Source organism: Cricetulus griseus, chromosome 6, assembly GCF_003668045.3.
Source record: "Cricetulus griseus strain 17A/GY chromosome 6, alternate assembly CriGri-PICRH-1.0, whole genome shotgun sequence".
NCBI classification, from domain to species: Eukaryota; Metazoa; Chordata; class Mammalia; order Rodentia; family Cricetidae; genus Cricetulus; species Cricetulus griseus.
In genome coordinates, this window is record NC_048599.1 from 102203646 (window position 1) to 102226624 (window position 22979).

Sequence of the window (22979 nt, forward strand, 5' to 3'; positions counted from 1 at the left end):
TGATAGTTACAGACCTAGGAGTTTTTCTTGGAAGATCACTGAAGCAGAAGATGGTAGTTGAAACACAAAGATGACAAAAGAAATAGTAATAGAACAACGATGTTTAAGTAGACAAGCAGGATGAAATTTAGGATATAGGTATAGGGTTGGGTATGTAGTAAGATAGTCATATTGTGACTGGAGAGGGATATGGCTAGAGGTCTCCTCTTTCAGATTAGTTGACTAGAAGCAATATGACAAAACTTGTGTTCTTGTGTTTTTTTTTTTTTTTTTCCCTCCGAGACAGGGTTTCTTTATGTAGCTTTGGAGCCTAGCCTGGCACTCGCTTTGGAGACCAGGCTGGCCTCGAACTCAGAGATCCGTCTGCCTCTGCCTCCCGAGTGCTGGGATTAAAGGCGTGCGCCACCAACGTCTGGCGTGTTCTTGTTTTATAATAGAAACCAGTTGGGTAGGAGGGCAGATGTCACAAGCTGAGGAGAGGGCTGTGAAATGGTCACTTGAAAAAAATTAGAAATTAGAATGTGAAATGAATAGTTTTAGTACTGGCTGCTCTCTTGAATAATAGTGTTTTCTCCATTTGTCTGTAGCTGCTGAGGTGCAGATACAGCATGAATTAGTCTCTGTTCCCTAGTAGAAACTTTCTCTGTACTTTTGGTTCTAAACTATGCTTCCTCTGCTCTCACTTTGTTAGTCTGACTCTTAGAGTTTGCTGTGAGGTGGTAAGGTAAACAGATCTTTATTTCACACCTCTAACCTTTCCTCTTTCCAGTACACACTAATTTACATACTCATGTAAATATATATATTTCCCTTTGAGGCAGAATCTCACTATGTAGCTCTTGTTATCCTGGAACTCAACTATATAGACCAGGCTGGACTTGAACTCAACAGAGATCCTCCTGCTTCTGCCTCCTGAGTGCAAGTATTAAATAAAGGTGTGTGCCATTACTCCTGGCTCACACTTCAAATTTTAAGTAGGCAATACTCATATAGAGCACAAGTTTACAAGCTACAAAATAGTAGCTTAAAGATACCTTTCTGTAGTGTTTTTGAAATTTTTCTTTAGAACTGAGTAGTCCATTTATATATACACCAGATTTTCATTTTCCATTTATTTGTTGCTGGATATTTAAGTGAGGTCATATAATCTCAGCAAAAAACCTTGTGTTTCTCGTATGTGGAATCTAACCAGTGTTGTACATATATGTAAACAAGTGTACCTGTGGGTGTAGTATAACATGAAAAAAAGGGAAAACCAAAGCTAGATAATTGGGATGAGGAAGGAGTGAATTCAAGCAAACAGCATGAGTTGTGCAAGAGGATGTAATGCTAATTGTCAGATTCTAATTCTGTTGTGGATTTTTTTGTTCTTGGTGGTGATGGATAAGTAGATAAAATCTATTCAGTACTGAAATTGTAAAATTTATGTGACATTTCACAGCTTCCATTTCTAATACGAATTCTATTGTATATAAAGTCATTGAATCATGTAGACTTTGGGTCTAGTTAATTTTTGATGTGTAATGTTTTTGTTTGCATTTTCTAAATAATAAAGCTTATAAAAACAGTAAAATTCAACAATAAAAAGATTGAAAAACTTTAAAAAATGTCTTCTTTATAAAGCAGAATTTTTTCTTCCTACTATTTGACCTTACTATAACCATTTTTATAGCCATAAATTCCCTAGTAGAAGGGTAACTATTCAGACATTACCAGGCCTGTGTGTTGTCTTGATATTTCTGGACATATATACCTTTCTTCTAAATTAAACATTTTTATGCTGTGTCTCTTGCTATTCCTGGCTATAGCTGTTCCATTCTTTTTCTGTTTGCTTGTTTGTTTTATGAGACAGGGTTTCTCTGTGTAACAAACAGCCCTGGCTGTCCTGGAATTCACTCTAGACCAGGCTGGCCTTGAACTTAGATCCACCTGCCTCTGAGTAAGTGCAGGAATTAAAGGCCACATTCACCTGGCCAGTCTTTCTTTTTTTAAAGATATTTTTATCTGTGTGAATATTTTACTTTCTTGTATGTATGTGTGTATGGGCACTATGTGCATGCTTGTGCATGCAGAGGTAAAAAGAGGGCTCCGGATCCCCTGAAAGTGGAGTGACAGATGGTAGTGAGCCACTATCTGGGTGCTGGTAGCTGAACCTTGGTCCTCTAAGAATAGCAGAGTGACCTTAACTACTGAACCGTTTCTTCAGCCTCATCTTTTCATATCATTCATGAGCGAAAATTTTGGGCTACTCAAAAATTGTTAAAAAGATGAGACTTTAATTGTTGGTAGAAATGAGTAATGCCTGGGTTAGTGAATCCTATTCCTAGTAATATCTTGGGCTGTGTATGACTATTAACTTGGCTTAAAAGTGGGAAGAGGATTTCATGATCTCTGAAAATCCTGAAGATGAATTGTACCCTCTCTAGACTCTCTTACTGGTTTGTTTCATGTGTAATGAAGAAAATAGTTGATAAGTTTTGGGTAGAGGTAGACATTCATAATAAATATTAGAGTTGTTTCTTACATCTGAACGAGAAAACTCATTCTTATAAATACTTTTGATTCTTACATTTTGGTTGTATTATTTTAATAAAAAGAGAAAAGGCTCAAAAACATGAGAGAAGGGTAGATAGGTTTGTTTTCATTTTTTAGTTTTTCAAAACAAGTTTTCCCCAACAGTCCTGGAACTCGCTCTGTAGACCAGGCTGACCTTGAACTCAAAAGATTGCTTGCTTCTGCCTCTCAATTGCTGGGATTAAAGGTATGAGCATCCATGCCCAGCTAGAAATGTATTAGTTTTTTGTATTGGCATCTTGCCTTGCCAGTGAACTTGTGGTGGTGGTCATACCCTTGGGGAGTGGTTTCAGGTGCAGATGTGACCCATTATAAGGTAGATGAGGGGCTGGCTCTTGCTCTCTTGGGTTGTGGAGAGCATTGGAAGGGCAGAGACTGTCTCTTCTGGAACAGGGAGACCGAGGCGGGTTATTTACTCTTCTCTGTGTAAGTGCTTCCCTAATAAATACCTAATTATCATTTATCTTGGGTCTGGTGGACTCAAACCTGCCTTCAGTTTTTTATTTAGGATTGCAACATTTTGAAGAGGAATAACAAGTAAAAATGCCAGAAAAGACTTGAGTAAACTGGAACGAGAAGAAACTAGTACTAAAGAAGGTGGAAGGCTATTTTAGTTACATAGGATAAAGTCATGAAAGGAAGTAAGAGTATTAGGTATTGAAGCGGTGTATTTAGAGGATGGATAGATCCATTGTTTAAGAAAGGTTATATCATTGACAGTTTAAGGAAAATCTTAATTTGGATGTGACAAGTAATTTGATTGCTTGAAATGAGTATGGTAATAGAATTGTAGAGACTGAGCTCAGAATATAAACCAAATTAAGAAGTTATAGGTACTTGAAGTCAGAAGGGAAGGTAATTGACAAAGGAGCTAATAATAAAGGTGTGGTGGGGGTGTCGGTGTTGGTTAAATTGGTTCAGATTGCCTGGAACTCCAGTTGCTGTGGATCCAACACCCTCTGGGCTCTGCGTATACCTGCACACGTAGAGGGCACATAAACTCAACACACATGTACACACAGTATTTTAAGATCTTAAAAAGAATTAAAGGCGGGCTGGTGGTTGATGGCGCATGCCTTTAATCTCAGCACTCTCGGGAGGCAGAGGCAGGTGGATCTCTGTGAGTTTGAAGCCAGTCTACAGAGCGAGTTCCAGGACAGCCTCCAAAGCAGTACAGAGAAACCCTGTCTGGAAAAACCAAAAGAATTAAAGGCATTTAAGAAAGTTTCTGTTTTGAGACATTGTCTCTCTGTGTAGTCCTGTCTGTCTTTGAACTTAATATGTAGACCAGGCTGGCCTCAAATGCACAGAGATCCATTTACCTCTGCTTCCCAAATTCAGGGGTTAAAGGCATGTGCCACCATGCCTGGCTTGTTAGGAGAGTTTTGAGGGTAGATTGGGGACCTTAAGTTTTATGACCAGTTGTAAAACATACAGGTAAATAAATATGTACATTTTCTGTAACTTCTCTGATGTCAGGATGTTTTACTGGGTTACATTTTGTTAAGTAGTAAGATTTCTCTTTCCTTGATATCTGGCTTTGGGGAGTTTAGTTTGGAATAGGTGGCTAATTTTGGTTTGGATTGGTGTATTTTCTATTGCTGTGATAAAACACCATGTCCAAGGCAACTTACAGAAGGAAGGCTTTGTTTAGGGTTAGTTCCAGAGTGATAAGGGCCAATCACAGTGGGAGAAGTATAATATTGGGCAGGCATGACCACTGCAACAGCTGAATTCAACTAGAAAGGAGAAAACCGGGAATGTGACAGTCTTTGAAACCTCAAAACCCACCCTCAGTGACTTCCTCCAGCAAGACTGCACCTCTTAAGTCTCCAAGCAGGGTCACCAATCATGGGGGGCATCTTATTCAAACTACCACAATTGAGTTTTGATTTTTATCTTTTTTTTTTTCTTCAGAAAAGCAACTGTATGATTGCTTAGATACCATAATCTTTGCTTTTTTAGGAACCTACTTTATCTTAGAATAGTAAGAGCACTCAAAAGTCTGGAAGGTAGATGGCATAGCAGTAAAGAACATTTACTACTTTCTCAAAGGACCTGGGTGCATTTCCTAGCACCCACATGGCAGCTTACAACTGTCTGTAGTTCTAGTCCCAGTGAATCTAGGAATTACCATCTTCTGGCTTATGCAGTTACCAGACACACGCACGCACGCACGCACGCCAGCAAAACACTCATACGCATAAAGTAAATCTTTTAAGTTTATAAGGAAAAATTAATGGCTGTTTGAAGTGAACACACACCTGAACCAGTACATTTTCCCTATATATGTATGTCTCTCCTTATGATGCTTTTATTGCTTATCACTTACAAGTTTTTAATTCCAAATATTTCTTGTAATTCAGCCATTACCATGGATCTTCGAATATCCCCAAATGCTTTTGCGAATGCTCGACTGTAAATGGAACAGAGTAAGCATTTACTCCGAGGAAAGGGGGAGTTAGTTCAGCTTCACCTGTGAGACCACAGCGTCAGCTTTTTAACCTTGAAAATCTGATACTGATCTTTATATTTGGGTGAGTGAGTAGACAATTGATTTTTAGTGTTAAATGTCAGGAAATTAATTTATAAAGGAAATAGAAGAACCTTTGTAAAAATTAGTGAAAGTTGTCTTTAGTGTGTGTAAATATTACCCCATCTCCTTATTTTATTTCCCTTTAAGACAGGGTTTTGCTGTGTAGTTCAGGCTGGCCTTGAATTTTTGGCTTTCTTCTCAAGTGCTATGTTCTGGTGTGTACCACAATGCTTTGCTATTCTTCTGTTTTCCTTTATCCCACTTTTGAGGAATGAATGTAACTTTTCCATCTAATTTTTAGAGTCTTGGTAAGAGAAGTTTTAAAGAAAATTTGAAGTCTTGTTTGAATAGTGTTTGAGCAGTGTTGACATTTTTCCTTGTTGCTCTTCCAAATCTTCAGGAACTTTGTTAAAGGAGAAATACGTTACTTGGTAAAGAATTTTTCTTGTCAAAGTTACTGTTATTTAGTTGGTTGTAGAATCTACTTGATGAAGTATAGATTATAATCTCACCTTTTATTGTTTACCTTTCCTCCTGTCCTTCTCTCTTATTTTTCTTCTTACCTCTTCTGTACCTACCTCCCTCCTTTCTCTTCCATCTTGGGTTAAATCTTGTGAGTAACCTTTCAGTTACTGAAATGCAAGTATATGTGTTGAGGGAAAAGAAGGAAAGGTTGGGATGAAATTCACTGAAAACATAGTTTGAAAGTTTCAAATTGTGATTTTTAAAAAATGAGTCTAGCTAAGTGGTGGTGGAACACCTTTAATCCCAGCACTTGGAAGGCAGGTGGAGGATCTCCGAGTTCCAGGCTAACCTGGTTTACAGAGATCTAGGACAGCCAGGACTACACAGAGAAACCCTGTCTCAAAACCAAACCAATGTCTAGTTGTCAAAACTGTTGTCAACTTTGAATACCTTTCCCACAGAATACCCAAATTGGGTATAATTGTGCAACATGCTTTGTTATTGAAGTATGCCAGTGTCTATTCCATTATGATTGATCTGTGAGAAAAGCTTGAAGTAAAGCATTAGCTGTCAAAGGATGGATATGAATAAAAAAATAAACCTTTATTTTAAATTACTGTAATTTTAGGGATTAAATAATCTCTGTTGCTTTTAAGTGCTTGCTTGACATGTCTAGATGAATTGAGGTATGGAAACGTAAAATACAAATTGAAATTAGAAGATTTAGTATTAAAGTAGAATATACAAATCTCAGTTTTATTTTTGTATTTAGATAGTCTCATGGTCTCATGTAGCTACAATAGCGTTGAACTCCATAGGTAATGGGACCTTGAAGTTTCTACCCTGCAAGCCCTGGCCTTACAGGCATGCACCACCTTGCCTGGCTCAAATTAGTAATTTTTATATTGCTTATGGGTTAGTGAAATAGTATTAACATTTACTGCTTTTTATCTGGAAATTATATATGTGACTTTCATTATGTGTCTCTTGGATCATACTTAGTGATCTGTTTTAATTAAAAATTGATAGAAGGAATGTTTATGTTCTTAATAGAAAACCTTAACTGTAGCATTGGCTCAATCAAGCAGTGCAAACTGCTGTTAGAGGATGGTCATGTGCAAAGGAGAAACATTTGATAAAAATCTTAGCTGCAAAAACATGGACAGCAAGGACTGATATTTGTTTTGGGGGATGACTTTGGAAAGCAAACATTATTTTAGCTTCCATTATCAACTGCAGCAAACTCTTAGGAGAAAGATAAACTAGAAAAGATTCTCAGTCCTTTGGAGAGGATCCACTCAAGATTAGGGGCTCTCACTCACTCCCATTGTTAAAACTTAGGAAAAGGTTATTAAGGTGACTCAGTGATTTGCTAAAGGGGTTAGTGCCTTTCAGTTCTGTAGGGAGGAAAGGGAACCTAAATGTGTTGACTGATGGCCAAGTTTGGGGAACCTCCAGAGTACCCACAGTTAAGAAAAAGAACAAAGGAACCTGGGAGACCTAAGTCAAAGCAAAGTTTTGGGGAAGATGTGGTTTAGACACTGGCATTTGGAACTCTCAAGTGGATGAGACCTGGTTAACTTTTTCAGTTGTATAGCCAAAGAAACACAGACATGAACAAAACTTTGAAAAAGGTTTAACGTCAAAGTTTGATCCAGCCTGGCTCTAATCACTCTCTTACCTGCTTGTACACTAAGAGTTCCTCTCAGTTAGGGAACATACTCTGATGTTGATTTTATTTGTATCAAATGAGGATTACAGATAAAGAAATCTTATAGGAGAGGCTGGAAAAGCAGTGGAGTAAGAAATTTCTCCTGAGAGTTAGAGCTTCCCCCCACCACCTTGTACTGTTAACTGGAGGTTTACAAATTATTTATGAGCTGGGGATTTTTTGGCTTCCTTTTTTTTTTTTTTTAATAAAGGTGTTTTCATGAATGTATTTTTAACACCCTACCCCATGTGTCTAAGTAGGTAGGTAACTTGTTTAGTGAATAAGTGTCTGTAAAGAGGTTGTATGTGGGGCTACTAGGTTAGTTCCATGTGACTTACTGAACCTCATCATTGAGTTTGATACCTTTTAATTATAGTATATTTTGGTTCCCCTCTGTATTGAGGATAAAGTGTGTTTGTATATGGGAAGAAGAGTAAATTGAATTGAATTTGGTCATCAGAGGGACTTAGGAGACAAAAATCTTCAGATTGAATACCTAACCATTCACAATCACATTCAGATTATTAGTTTCTAAAAATCGAATCTGTTCTTAATATGAATGTTTAATACTATTAGAATTTGGATAGTGAGTTATGATAGGTGTTTCAAATAAATCACTCGTTTCTTGGTTACCAGTTACAAATTATTTTGACTGTTTTTCTAAAGCCTAGGGAGAACATCTTAACTTATAGTAGCTTCAAAAACTTTTTTTTTTTTTTCAAGACAGTGTTTCTCTGTGTAGCTTTGGAGCCTATCCTGGCACTCCCTCTGGAGACCAGGCTGGCCTCGAACTCACAGAGATCCATCTGCCTCTGACTCCCAAGTGCTGGGATTAAAGGCATGTGCCACCAACGCCGGCCTATTCTAGACTTTTGACACTGATTTTTATCTAGAGATTCCTAAAACAAGTCCTCTGTAATTGAGAGGCATTCCTAAACTTTTGCTTCAGTTGTAGTTTTAAAAAAGTCATTAAAATAATCATCTTAACTTTTTTTAATCCTTTATTTTGTGTTCCGGTACAGGCAAGTGCCCTTGTACCATAGTGCATGAATGGAGTCAGAGAGCAGCTTTTGAGAGCTGGGTTTCCTCTTACCATGAGGGTTCTAGAGATTGAACTTAAGTTGTAAGGTTTGGCAGCAAAACCTTTACCCATTGAACCGTCACTTCAGCCCTTACTAATTTATTTTTAAGTGTTCATTTAAGTATGTTCATATTGTACAACATAGCTCCTAAACTTTCTGATACTACAAAACCACAGTTCTCTATGTGTTCAGTACTAATTCCCTGTTATTATTGTCCCTAGACTCTGTAGCTTTCTACTTTCTGTTTCCATGATTCTGGCTACTTTTTAGATGCTTAATGCTTATGGAATTTGTGTTTTATTTGCTTATTTCAATTAGCATAATGTCCTTGTTATTTCTACTTTGAAGTGTGTAGGATTTCCATAAGACTACATACTACTGTATTGTAGTACGGAGTATGTAGGTATATACTAAAAATTCACCTCAAGTTTTAAAGTCATTAATTTTATCAAACTGCAGTTACTATGTATTATGCATATGGGGAAATAATAGTGCTCCTGTTCCTGTAAACTGGCTCTGATGTAAAGAACTAATGTGTATGTGCACATGCATTCACATGCTTGTGTGTACCTGTGGTGTACCTGTGGAGGTCACTCAGGCCAGAGTTAATGTTGACTGTCTTCCTCTGTTGTACATGTCCCCTGTCATTCCCCTCCAACGTTTTTTTTTGGGGGGGGGGTTGAGACAGGGTCTAACTATGTAGCGCTGGCTGTCTTGGACCTGTCTATGTAGAACAGACTGGCCTTAAACTCACAGAGTTCTGACTGTCTCTGCCTTTGAAGTGCTAGGATTACAGGTTGGCTCACCAAACTGGCCTTCACTTTTTTTTTTAGTTCTTTGTGTCTTTCACATCATATACCTCCATCCCATTAATTTCTCCTTCCCCTTGTATCAGCCCTCTGCCCTTGCATCTTTCCTGTCCAAAATAAAATAAAATTTAAGAGAAGGAAAAGAAATTAGTCTTGTCATGGAAGCTGTAGTGTGACACAGTGAGTCAGGCAGTAAACCCTTTATCCATATATCTTTACTTGGAAATGTTCATTGCAAAGAATCATTGGTCTCATTTGAGGTCTCTGGTTTCTCTTACACTATTGATGCTGGGCCCTCACTGGGACTCCTCTTGGTTATCCTGCTGTTGCCCTTTGTTGTGGTAATGTTGCAGCTTTGGGTCTGCAGGACCAGTCCCTTCATGTGCTCCTTACATGGAGACCTAGGGTCTGAACTCAGTTTTTCATGCTTGCATGGCAAATACTTTACCCAACAAGTTATCTCAACCCCAGAAGTCAATTCTCAGTAAGACCTATAGGCTTATATAATAGGCTTATATAAATGTAGCTATTTTTTTATTCTGTGCACCACCTTTGTCTATTTTAACTGTAACTTAATGTCAGTTAGGCAACACCTTTGTGGTGTCATCTAGAAAAAAATATTAAGGGTATTTGGAGGCATTTGGTGAGGTTATATTGCTTAACCATGGTGCATAGTAAGCATTAAAAAATGTAATAGCTTATCATTGTCTAAAAGATTAAAACACTATTCCTTAGCAGGTTAAAAAAAATAGTGAAGCTAGTATTTTGTTCATACTGTAGTAATAGCAAGTCTTTTTCTCATTTTTGTGGTAAGGCAACAAAGTGGGATCTTTTGTAATGCATTTAGAAAGCTTTTTTTTTATGAGTATATGCCTCATTTGTGTGTGTTTAAATAGTTTGTATTGTTTAAATTTGATAGGAAGAATAACTGCTCCAGAATAGTCTCTTTTTTTAAAAAAAAATATTTTATTTATTTATTTACTTACTTATTTATTATATATACAACATTCTGCTTCCATGTATATCTGCAGACTAGAAGAGGGCACCAGATCTCATAACGGATGGTTGTGAGCCATCATGTGGTTGCTGGGAATTGAACTCAGGACCTCTGGAAGAGCAGTCAGTGTTCTTAACCTCTGAGCCATCTCTCCAGCCCCCAGAATAGTCTCTTTAAGTGGGTAGAAAAACTTTGGTAATCTGAAAAACTTCAGTTAAGAAACAAAACAAAAAACAATAAATGTTGGTGCATGCCTTTAATCCCAGCACTCAGGAGCCAGAGGCAGGAGGATCTCTCTGAGTTCAAGGCCAGCCTGGTCTACAGAGCTACAGAGAAACCCTGTCTCAAAAAAATCAAAAAAAGAAAATTACTAAGGGATTGATGTTTTATTGGGACAAGGGAAGCAGTTATAGAAGAGTAGTGATCCAAATCTAAGGAATGAGGGTTTGGGGGAAGATGGCTTGAAGATTGAGATAATACAACATATATATATCTTTTATAACATATGGAAGTACCAAAATAAAATTTAGTTTTGAAATCTGTTCCTTGGAGCCAGGCATGGTGGCTCATACTTTTAAGTCAGTCAGCACTTGGGAAAGCTGAGATAGGAGGGTTCCACAAATTCAAGGCCTGGACTACATGGTGAATTTCAGGTTAGCCTAGGCTACTGAGTGAGACCTTGTCTTAAAAACAAAACACAAAAAAAGTAAGTCTATCTTGTATTGTTTTGATTAGACTCAGGGAATTTAAGTTTCTAGGAGCCCATGTCTATAAAACTATCCCTTAGAAGGAAAATTAGGGAAAAGTTTTTTGATAGCTCTGGAATATGTCCATAAGAATCTGTTTAGGAAAACCTAAATAAACAGTATGAGATTTTGTAGGATATACCTTGTAATTCTGTTTGTGGTTTTTATAGCAGGTTAGAATGATTAAAGAGAAGATGTAATTAAAACTTTAAAAATCAAATGAAGTATTTTCATTAAAGACTTGTATAAAAACCATACACTATCAACACTGTCACAATTTATATTTATACAATGTTAACTATATTAAATACGCACATTTCAGACTTGATAAAGCAGTTAAGAGTTGACTGTAAATATTCTGTTAGCTCTATTGCAGTTTAGGAAGAGAGAAGATTTTTTTTTTCCCCTGGGAACAATACTTTTGTTAGAAATCTGTCTCCTGAATTAGTGCTTAACTGATGTTGAAAATTAGTTTTATCTTTATAGTCATATTAATGATATTGCATGCCACTGTGTGCACACACGCTCGCGTTTTGGCTCACTGTAAGTTCCTGTTTCCCCTTTTGAAATTTTAGCTCTTACATGTGTAGGAACGTTGTCCCGGTGTCGTCCCGTCCCGTCCCGTCCCCACCCCCCACCCCCGCCAGGGTTTCTCTGTGTAGCTTTTGGAGCCTATCCTGGCACTTGCTCAGGAGACCAGGCTGGTCTTGAACTCACAGAGATCCGCCTGCCTCTGCCTCCCTAGTGCTGGGATTAAAGGTGTGGCTCCACCAACACCCGGCGCATAGGAAGTTTTTTAAACATGTATTTTCCTGCCATTTATAAGCTTGATTTGCAGTTAGGTCCTAAAAATAAGCGCAGTCAAAAACAAAAAACAACTAAAATCACAGGACAAACAAACACAGTACTAGGCCAGAGGGAAACTTAAACATTTTGATGAAGATAATAGACATAGTTAAAAATAGTGCTATTACTTTGTAAAGTTCTTAAACACGTTATGCAAAAACCCTCAAATTTCTATTCTGTCGTGTATTTCTAAATCTTAAGCTTTTCTTCAAATAGTAAATCATTTAAATAAGCACATTTGCCTTTTATATTGCTGGTATGTATTTTACAGGTATACTACTTTATGTAAAAGCTAGTTGTGGTATTTCAGATAGTCTTATATGTTAAATCGATTTGTGGGTTAGCCTAGGGAATGTCCTGACCTTTTCTTTTTTTAAAATTTTTTTTATTACTTATGTGTGTCTATATATGTGCCCAGAGAGGTTAGCTTCTTGAAGCTGGCTCTCTAGGCAGTTATGAACTGCCTGATGTGTGGGTGCTGGCTATTGAACTCCTGTCCTCTTTAAGAAACAGTATGTGTTCTTCAACCACTGAGCCATTTCTTCATCTTGGTATATTCTCTCTCTCTCTCTCTCTCTCTCTCTCTCTCTCTCTCTCTCTCTCTCTCTCTCTCTCTCTCCCTCCTCCCCTCCCTCCTCTCCCTCCCTCCCTCCCTCCCTCCCTCCCTCCCCCCCCTTTTCTTGAGACAGGGTTTCTCTGTGAAAGTCTTGCCTGTCCTTGAACAGAGATCTGCCTACTTCTTCGTTCAGAGTGCTGGGGTTAAAAGCATGTACCAACTCTGCCCAGCCTGCTGCCTGACATTTTCTAACTCACTGTGTTAGTCAACTTTTAGTCACGAGTACCTAGCACAGTCAAGTGTGGAAATGTTTGTTTGACTTACAGTTTTGGAGGTCTTAGTCCTCTGCACAATTGGCTTTGTTTTCTAGGGTGAGAACATATCCTTGTAAGCAGTGTCTGTAGGTCAAAACTGCTTATGCTTTTAGTACCACTCTCCTCTTCAGGAGGTATGCACATGGTGACCCAAAGATTTTTGTGGTTGTTGCTGTTTGATTTTTGAGTCCAGGCTAGCCTTAAACTCCTGTTTCTCTTGCTTTTTTATTACACAAGTGCTGGGATTTCAGGATTTTGTGATGGCCGTGCCCTGCTGGGCATAAAGACTTTCTACTTACTTAAAGGTTCCTCCATCTCCCAATAGTGCCATGTGGGGAACATGCTTTTATCTCATGGACCTTTGAGGCACATTTTAGATGTAAACTATAGTGATTATTTTGACAGCAGAACCCTTGGAAAGAGATGTCTATTCTTTTGAATCAGCTCTAAGCTGAGTTTTGTTCTTAATTCATGGAAATATCTCTTGTCAAGATAGTGCAACATCTTTACATTTAAGGGGCATTTTATTTTAATTAATTAATTAATTAATTAATTAATTAATTAATCCATGGTTTTTCAAGACAGGGTTTCTCTGTGTAGTCCTGGCTCTCTTGTAGACCAGGCTGACCTCGAACTCAGATATTTGCCTACCCCTGCCTCCCAAGTGCTGGGATTAAAGGCATGCACCACCACTGCCCAGCCATTGCATGTGTCTCTTAATATCAACTGTATATGCTAATGCTATTCAAACTTAGGTTGGTAAGCCAGTATTGTATCTTAACTCTAGAACCATCAGGTGTTTGATCATTGTCTTCATTTGGATGGGATGTTTAGTAGGAATCTCAAAACTTTTTCACCCCTCTCCTACAAACTTGATACCTATAATTAATGACGATTCTAGTTACTAAGGGCAAAACCTTCAGGGTTATTAACCTATTTCTGTTCTCAGACCTATTAGCCTGTTCTCAGACCTATTCCCAGATATCTTTGGCTTTGCATTCAAAGTATTTCTTGACTGAGTCATTCTGTAACCTCCTTATCAACACGCTAATTTCAGACCCTCCCTCCCCTCCCCTGCCCCCTTCCTTCCCCTCTCCCCCTCCCCGAAACAGTCCTGGCTCTTCTGGAACTCTCTTTGTAGACCAGGCTGGCTTCCAACTCACAGAAATCTGCCTGCCTCTGTCTCACAAGTGCTGGGATTAAAAGTGTGTCCTGACATCACCCCACTTACTAATTAAGTATTTAGCATGGTTGATTATATTTCTAAAATAACTGACTTCTTTTGACTTGTGTCTTCCTTCACTGGCTATTTTTGCTTTGCTTTGCTTGTTTGGCAGTGCTGGACATTGAGCCCAGAGCCTTGACTATCCTTGGCAAACTACCACTGCCCTCATTGTGGTGATCAGATTGGCTTGAAACTCACTTGGATCCTTCTGTAACAGCCTCCTTAGTGCTAGGATTACAGGAGTGCACTTTTAAAAGACTCACTGTATAGTTCTGCCTCCCCAAGAACTCACTCTGTAGACCAGGCTGGCCTCGAACTCACAGAGATCTGCCTGTTTCTGCTTCATAGTGCTGGAATTAAAGGTCTATGTCACTTTTGATAATTGGCTAAAGTAATTTATAATAGCTTCCTAATATAATTAGTGTTCCTATGTTTACCCTTGTCTTCTGGAGGACATTATATAGAATCCAGGGTAATAATGCTGGATTTATTTTCATAAAATCCAATTCAGATACTACCACTCCTTCTTCTCTCAGAATAACATGTAAAGTTGTTACAATAGCCTGTGTAATAATGTATGTCATATATGGTTCTTTTTCCTTGCCTACCTCAATTTTTACCTCTCGTATTCTTCTCCACATTGATTATTTTATTCTTGCTATACAGGCTGCCTTATTTGAACTCATCAGACATAACTCCAGCTTGTTTTTCTTTGTGCTTTGATCACACCTGTTCTATTACCTCTTTCAGGTCAGATGTTACCACATTGGCAAAAACTGTCTCTGTCCACTCTGTTAAAAAACAGTAATTACTCCCTTCTCTTCACTTCCTATTCCTCCTTAGCCTGTTTCTTCTTCCATATACTTAATTGCCACCAATTGCTGCCTGCTTGCTTACTTGTCCTCTTCTAATTAAAAGGTAAACCTGATAAAGACATTCATTTAACTCTTGGTAACAATTTTCTCCTTAGAACCTAGAAGAGTAACTCAACACATTGCAGGTGCTTACGTATTTGTTGGACAAATAAAATTATATTCCAAACTTTAAATTATGAACTTAATTTTTAGAAGATACCATAAGTTTCTGGGGTTTCAACTCATTTAAGTGGGGGAAAGAACTGGAAACTGAAGATGCAATCGTAATAAGAGAAATTGAAGTATAATTTTTGGGAAACATATAAATCATATATATTAACTATATATTTTGGAAGATAAACACATGAAACACAGATCAAGAAATTGGCTCTTCAGCAACACAGAAGTCTTTCTACATCTAGTTATTTTCCGTATCAGAAGTGGCACATTTGTCATGTTTGCTGACTCCACACTGAGAAGTCATTATAACAGTGCACACATCTTACATTAGGTTTCTTTTTTGGTGGTGTACATTCTGTGAGGTTAGATAAATACATAAGTTATATTAGCCCATTATAATGAGAGTATTTTTACTCCTAAAATTCTATCCTGATTTTTGGAAATTAATCCAGGAGAAAACAGAAAATTAGTGTTTTACCTTGACTTAGTAAAGAGATGTAATTATATTTCTATTTGGGAACAAGATTTTGGCAGGTTAAGTACAAGATGACTTGGAGAAAGAGATGAGAGAGAGAGAGCACCTAGCATGTACTGGCAAGACTTTGCTGAAGTTGCTAGTTTGAGTAGTTAGGTTATTAATGCCAAGGGGATACAAGGAGAAGGTTTGTTTTTGATGGACCAAGATGTGTTCAGTTTGGGCTTGACTACATTGTGTATGTCTGTATAGTAAGAAAGCAAACTAAATTGGTAGTCCTTTTTCTGGCATATTCCTTTAAGTGTATTTTGAAAGAATTAGCAAGAAAGAGAGTAGGAATGTTCTAAAATTGCTTCTCAACTCGGGGGTTGAGTGATTCTTTCATGGGGTTTACATATCAGATAGATTTACAGTTGAAGTAGCAGTGAGGTAATAATTTTATGATTGGGGGTCAGTCACCACAAAGTGAACTGTTTTAAAGGATCACAGCATTAGAAAGGTTGAGAACCACTGTTCTAAAATATCTCCATTTCCTCAGCCAGGTTGTTTTCCATTCTTTCCCATACTTACTGGGTTCCTTCCTTCCTTCCTTCCTTCCTTCCTTCCTTCCTTCCTTCCTTCCTTCCTTCCTCCCTCCCTCCCTCCCTCCCTCCCCCATCCTCCTCCTTATTCTTTTGTATTGGTGTTTTGCCTGTGTGTATGTCTGTGTGAGGGTGGCAGAACCCCTGGGACTGGAGGTAAAGACAGTTGTGAGCTGCCATGTGGATGCTGGGAATCGAACCAGGGTCCAGTACTTTTAACTGCTGAGCCATCGCTCAGTGTTTTTTGTGTGCTTGTTCTTTTGATGGTCTTTAAGTCTTAATAGTTCCTATTCAGATAGATGTTCTTTCTGTTGCTTTGCTTCTTAAGAGACAGGATCTTACACAGTCCACACTTGGCTGTCTCTATGTAGACCAGGCTGACCACAGACTTGGAGCAGTCTTCCTCCTCCTGTCACTTGAGTGCTGGGATACAGCACTTAGTTTATTATATTTTTTTCTTATTAAAATAAAAACTCAAGCTGGTGGAATTCATTGTGCAGCCCATACTGGTCTTGAACCAAAGCAGTCCTCATGTCTCAGCCTGTATTTTTAAGATGCATTCTTATACTGTGTTGCCCCTGCTTTTTTCTCTATGCAGGTATCACAAATGATGTTGAGTAAACACATAGAAGATTGAGACTTAAATGTCATGATCTGATTTTAAAATACATAATAAAATTTTTATTTTGTGAATATGCTATCTATAAACTAGCATTATTCAGCTTGCTAGAGCTAATACTGTGCAATATATGTATGGTACTTGTCACATTACAGTTGGACACCTAATATGAAAGGGCAGAGGCTAAGATCTTTAATATATGGAAAAGTCTATAATACCTGACTCCATTAAAAATACAGAAACAACAGATTGAATATCCCTTTTTACATTTTCAGTCACCAGATGAAACTCACACTGTACATAGGCTCATAATTGTGGACATATCTGGATGAATGTATGTGTTCTTCTTGTCCCTTGTCTGACAGAGGAAAAGGTGATTGCTCTGTCAGCTAACACTTTGAGTACTCTCTGGATTATCGTCTCTTCCTGGCATTTTGATCACCTCCCCCCAACACACACATAGATCCTTCTCATAGGTAGTAAACATAGTCAGCTTTCCTGTTTCTCAGAACAAAGCATTTCTTGTTGTTTTTAACTTCCCAGCTTTTTGCTATGTTTCTCCATGTCTCTCGAACATGCTTAAAAAGTTGCTTTCTTTTAAAAATATTTTTTACCAAGATTATTGTATTTGTGTGTGTGCGTGGAGACATGGCTGCAGGTGCCTACAGAGACCAGAGGATTCCATTCGAGCTGAACCCAGGTCTTCTGCAAGAGTTGTATGTGCCCTTAACCACTGACCCATCTCTTCAGCACTTTGTTGTGTTTCAACAGTCTTGTTATGTAGACCAGGTTAGTTTCAGATTTATGAACCTCCTGCTTTAGTCACCTCAGATCTTGAGACTACATATGTGTACAACAATATGAGCCCAGTTACATGTGTTATTAGTAGTACTTTTTTGCTCACTATTTTATTTTTAATTATGTACATGTGTTGGTTGGAGATGGCTCAGTGGTTAAGAGCTTTTGCAGAGGATCCAAGTTAGATTCTCAGTACCCATGTCAGGTAGCTTATAACTGCCTGTAGCTCCACAGGGTTCTTATGTCTTTGACATCCATGGACACCTGCATTCACGTGTGCATACACAGACACTACATAATTAAAAATAAATTTTTAAAAATCCATGTGTGCATTTGTGTTGGGGATATGTGCATGTGAGTGCAGGTACCCTTGGAGGCCAGATGAGGCTGTTGGATCCTCTGTGATTGGGAGTCTTGGCATGTGGGTGCAGGGGACCAAACCTGGTTAGCCACTGAGCTGGTTCTCCCCTTCAGTCGTTCTTATATCATTGATTGACACTAATATCCACTCCACTCTTCAGCCCTGAATTCCTCCTCTTCTTTTTCCCCTAGATTTTTTTTTAAAGATTTTATTGTGTATACAATGTTCAGCCTGCATATATGCCTGCAGGCCGGAAGAGGGCACCAGATCTCATTGCAGATGGTTGTGAGACCCCATGTGGTTGCTGGGAATTGAACTCAGGACCTCTGGAAGAGCAGTCAGTGCTCTTAACCTCTGAGCCATCTCTCCAGCTCACCCCACCCCACCCCACCCCACACCGACGTTTAAAAATGTGTTTTAAGTTTGCATTGCTGTGAAATTATATACGTTTTGTTTTTATGTTTTCTCATGCTGGACAAATTTTGGGTACTCTACCACCAAGCTGCATTCAAGCACTATATACTTTATGTTCAAGGTTATTTTTGTCCAAAGTATTAGCAATTACTAAAGATTCAAAATAGGATTTTTAGATTTGTATGTTTTTCAGGAATTTGGGTTGGTTTTTTTTGTTTTGCTTTGTTGCCATAAAGGATTCTATGTAGATGATACTTTTATCATCATTATTATCTTTTAAAATTAGTTTTCTGGGTTGAGAAAACCTTAATAGCCGTAGGATCACTTAGAAAGTGATGCATTACTGATATGTAGAGATCTTTTGTCTTGGCCAAAAAAAATAACATGACTGCTTGCTATGTTCACTTTTTATCACTCTATACTCCTTTTGCTTCCAAGTCTGGTTTATAATAAACCAGAAACTGTCTTATACTTGTATACATCCTTGTATAACATAGTCATTATAAGTACATCAGTAATTTAATTGTTGACTTTAAAACTTGAGTTTGCATGTACTGTACAAATGAAATGCTCTCTGTCCACGTTTTCATCCCGAGAGAGAGAGAGAGAGAGAGAGAGAGAGAGAGAGAGAGAGAAAGAATATGAATGGAGACAAGCAATTGGTCTTGGGTGTCTGTCTCGATTGTCCACCTTACATTTGGAGACAGAATCTCTTTCTGAACTTGGAGCTGATTTGGCTAGGTTAGCTAGCCAGTAGGCTATAGGAATCCACTTCTACTTGTGTGTCCCCCTGGTGAGCGGTTCTTTTCTTTTTCCTGCCCCTGTGACATATATGTACTCAATTTTTTATGTGGGTATTGGGGATCTGAATTTAGATTGTCTGCTCTTGAGACAGGGCACTATACTGACTGAGGTATATCCTGGCCCTGTGAATACATTCCTTTACATTCATGTGGCACCTATAAATAGAATGGCTGTAAGTTGTAAGATATTAGAGACATATGTTCCAGGCTACATTGGTTATTAAATTATTGAATGATTGGACCTGCTATTGCAGGCCTCAAATTTCAGCTGTATGCTGAAGCAGGAAGTTGCAAGTTCAGGGCAAACCTGGGAAACTTAATCATAACTTATCTCAAAAAATTATAAGGAAAAAAGGGGGAGGGGGCTATGAGGCCCTAGATTTGGCCCTGAAGTAACTCAGTTAACTAACTGACATATTCTTATTGGAGCCTTAAAAAAAGTAAGCTCTGTTGCTTGCCTTATTTCCTCTTCTGCTAAGTCTGTTAAAAATAAAATAGATTGTTTTGAAGGGAAAAAGCCACAAAGGAAAATGACTATGCTTTATAAACAGTTGATTTTTTTTTCCTTATATAATACTCACTTTAACTGAAAAATGCTTGAAACTAATGTCTGTCTTTTTAACCAGTAGGCTGCATCTCATGTGTATATGTGCTGCCCCCTTTTATCTCTAGATATTAGAATCAAGGAAGAAGAACCTGACCCTGAAGAGTGGCAGCTCAGTGGTGATTCTACACTGAATACCAATGACCTAACACACTTAAGAGTACAAGTGGTAGATGAAGAAGGGGACCAACAACATCAAGAAGGAAAAAGACTTCGGAGGGTAGCTTGCACCTGTCCCAACTGTAAAGAAGGTGGTGGGAGGTATGCATACATCAACCATGTGTTGTTGCTTTAAGGAGTGCTAATATCATCCTAATTTTTAAAACATTGCATGCAGTATCACTTAATTATGGTTAATTGTTCATCACATGATCATTTTGGGTGTGTGATTGTATGCTTGGCAGAAGTTAGACAAGATATATACAAATTTTCATATACAAATGCCTTTTAAACTAAAATTGCTTAGTCTTCAAAAGAATATAACAGATACAGTTTTATGGACCCAGGTTTACTAGCCTGTTTGCAAACCAATAATAAATTTTGCCTAAATACAGAGAAAAAAATTATACCTTGAGATTGCTGCATAAAAGTAAGAAGTTCAGAAATAAGTTGATAAGTATAAATACATCATTTTCAACAGAAATGAGGATGAAAACTTAATGATGGGGACTTATTTTTTTGAAAGTAGCATGGTAGTATTTTACCTCATTTTTTTTAAAAGATAAACTAAGACAAAAATAATGTTACAGGAATGAATTCAAATGGTTGGTGATTACTTTAAATGTAGCTAGAGTAAGCTTATTAAGATAGACTTAGATCATAAAAAGCCCCAACAAAATCTGTCCTGATGATTATAAGAAACAGCTCAAATGATTGGTACAGTATTATTGAAGATGGGATGAAAAAGACCAAATGTTAGCAAAAAGAAAACTTAGATAGCAATGTTGGTATCAAGCAAGATGCAATTAAATACTTGATGAGCAGAATTATATTTCATAATGACTTACCTGTCCAGATTCAGTAGTCACGGAATCTTATTTGCCCAGCTTTGAAACATATAAAACAAAGACGGAATGATAAAATCTCCAGTCGTTATTGTAAAAGGCTGCAATACCTTTCTCCTATGTACTACTTTTAAGATGCAAAATATGCTGGAGTATAACTGTGTATATAAATGCACATTGTTAAAAACTTGATTATCTTTCAGCTCTCTGGTTGGTCCTATTGATCGATTTCTACTTCAGTCAATTCATTTGCAAAAATAATGACTAGGACAAAGTCATTATTTCAGTGAGGCTTGAAAAACCACAAAAGGGGGAGGGGCCTGATAGCTGCCAACATTCAAAAACTTACTATGTTCTTATAAGTGGCACATATGTGTCACACACAGTTATATTGCTTAAATGCACACACGCTCTGAGTGAGATAGAATTGCCAGCACTCAACGAGAGAGTTTGAGGCCAGCCTGTACCAACTGGCTTTAGAACCCTTTTATATACTGGAGATTCCTAACCCTTACATTGTATTGCCAACTGAGTGGATCTGCTTTTGAACCTACCCTTTAGATATTTATAATAAATGTGGAATTCTCGATAGGCAGTCATTTTTCTGAAATGTACTCTTCTTTTAGAGGCACTTTCAAGATAAATTATTCTTCAAATCTATATGGGGGTCAGTGCTTAGCCTTCACTTACTCTTTAAAGTTAAAAACCATTTTAAATTAATTTGCTAAACATGACCTAAAAATTGAGAGGGAGTAGAAGAATATTTCAGAACAACACAAGCCCCACAAATCATATCCTACCTCAAGATCTAACCACTATAACATTTTTGTGCAATACTACATATATTTTAAAGTAGAAACATCTTTCTTACTGTTTATGTCTCGTTTTGTAAGTTTTTGTGACCGTATTTCCAAGTCTGCTCTGTGTCATCTTTTGGTCGATGTATATTATCGTATGTGGATATATAATTTAACTTTCTCCTTTGTTTGGGATTTGTCATAAGTCTCACACTTACGTCCTTGCACATCTGTTGGTTGTCTCATTAGTGTATGTTGGCAGAAATAGAATTGCTGGGTCAATGGAATTGTCTGCTAAAAAGCTGTATTGCTTTCTACTTACACCAGCACTGCCTCAGGATGTCTGTGTTCCCATGTGCTGAGCAACTCTTACTTTTTACTTCTTTTTAAAAACCCTTTAAAGTTTGATAGGCAAGAAATAGTTCATTTATTTTAGTTTGTTTTATTGCTTGGTAAGGTTGAAATATTCAGTAGTTTTATAAAATTCATTTTGTGAATTGTCTGTCTTGTGGAACTGATTTTTTTTATGTGAACTTTCACATGTACAAGTATATTTTCTCAGTTTTTTCTACATCCTTACTGTCAGTGGTCCGTCTGCACAATGCATTTTATTAGTAAAGGAGTTCTCGTACAACTAACAAAATTTCAGGGGCTGGAGAGATAGATACCCTAGTAGTTAAGAGCATTGGCTGTTCTTCTAGAGGGCCCAGGTTTGGTTCCTAACACCCATATATGGCAGCTTAACAAATATCCATGCTTGTGGTGTACAATACATACAGGAAAAGCATTCACACATACAAAATAATAGATTTGAATTTAAAAAATTAAACCAATTAGCCAGTTAGCTAGTCTTCTATGTAGCAGAACCAGTCTTTAGAGACTAATTGAAGAAATAGTTATAATAATGCAAAGTGATCTAAAGGCATTATTGTTACATGGGTTTTGCATGAATTAAGCATCAATCCATTTATTTTACAAAGTTTGTTTTGTCAGCATTTCAGCTTGTGTTTCTGCCACCATAAGCAAAAGAGGCTATAGTTAACTTTTCTTAACTTTGTCCAGAATTTGGATTTATTCTTTGTCGTTGTCTTGTCATTGAATTATTGGGCACAAGTTTAGGCATTCATGAGCAGAAATTGAAAATTGCTAGTTACGTGGGGTTATATAATGGTCATTAGTATATTCAAGATGGAAACACTAAGAGCCCTTTCTCTTCCTTCATAGGATAGGCCATTAATATATCTGGTCTATCTAGATCTTACCTTGGGTTGGATTTCCTTAAGCACTAACATGAACCTCAGCAAGCTAAGCATTTAACGTAAATTATAATACAGTTGATGCAACTTGATTTTTTTCCTAGATGCATATTCCATTTTTAATGACTACTTTTCATTTGCCTTATAATTCAACAGAAAAAGAAATCTTTCCCTACCATTTTTCTCAGTCTTCTGAGAACCTATGTTTGTTGCTGCTCATTTGTTAGTCTTGTATTTTGTTGGTACTCACAGGCTAAAATTTTGATAGGTTTGTCAAATTACACTTTTGAGTTTATAAAAATCACATTAGTTCACCAAAGTGGTACCCTTAACAAAGGAATGTGAAATCATGAGTGAACTGAGTTGGGTTTC

The 22979-nt window shown here is 37.5% G+C and overlaps 1 protein-coding gene across 1 annotated transcript in view; it reads left to right on the top strand.

Annotated features, from left to right (window-relative positions):
- Sp3 (Sp3 transcription factor) overlaps window positions 1-22979 on the top strand; it is a 44684-nt gene that overhangs the window by 16738 nt on the left and 4967 nt on the right. The window contains 1 exon segment of the mRNA XM_027420454.1: window positions 19619-19811. Within this exon segment, the coding sequence (XP_027276255.1) occupies window positions 19619-19811 (193 nt within the window).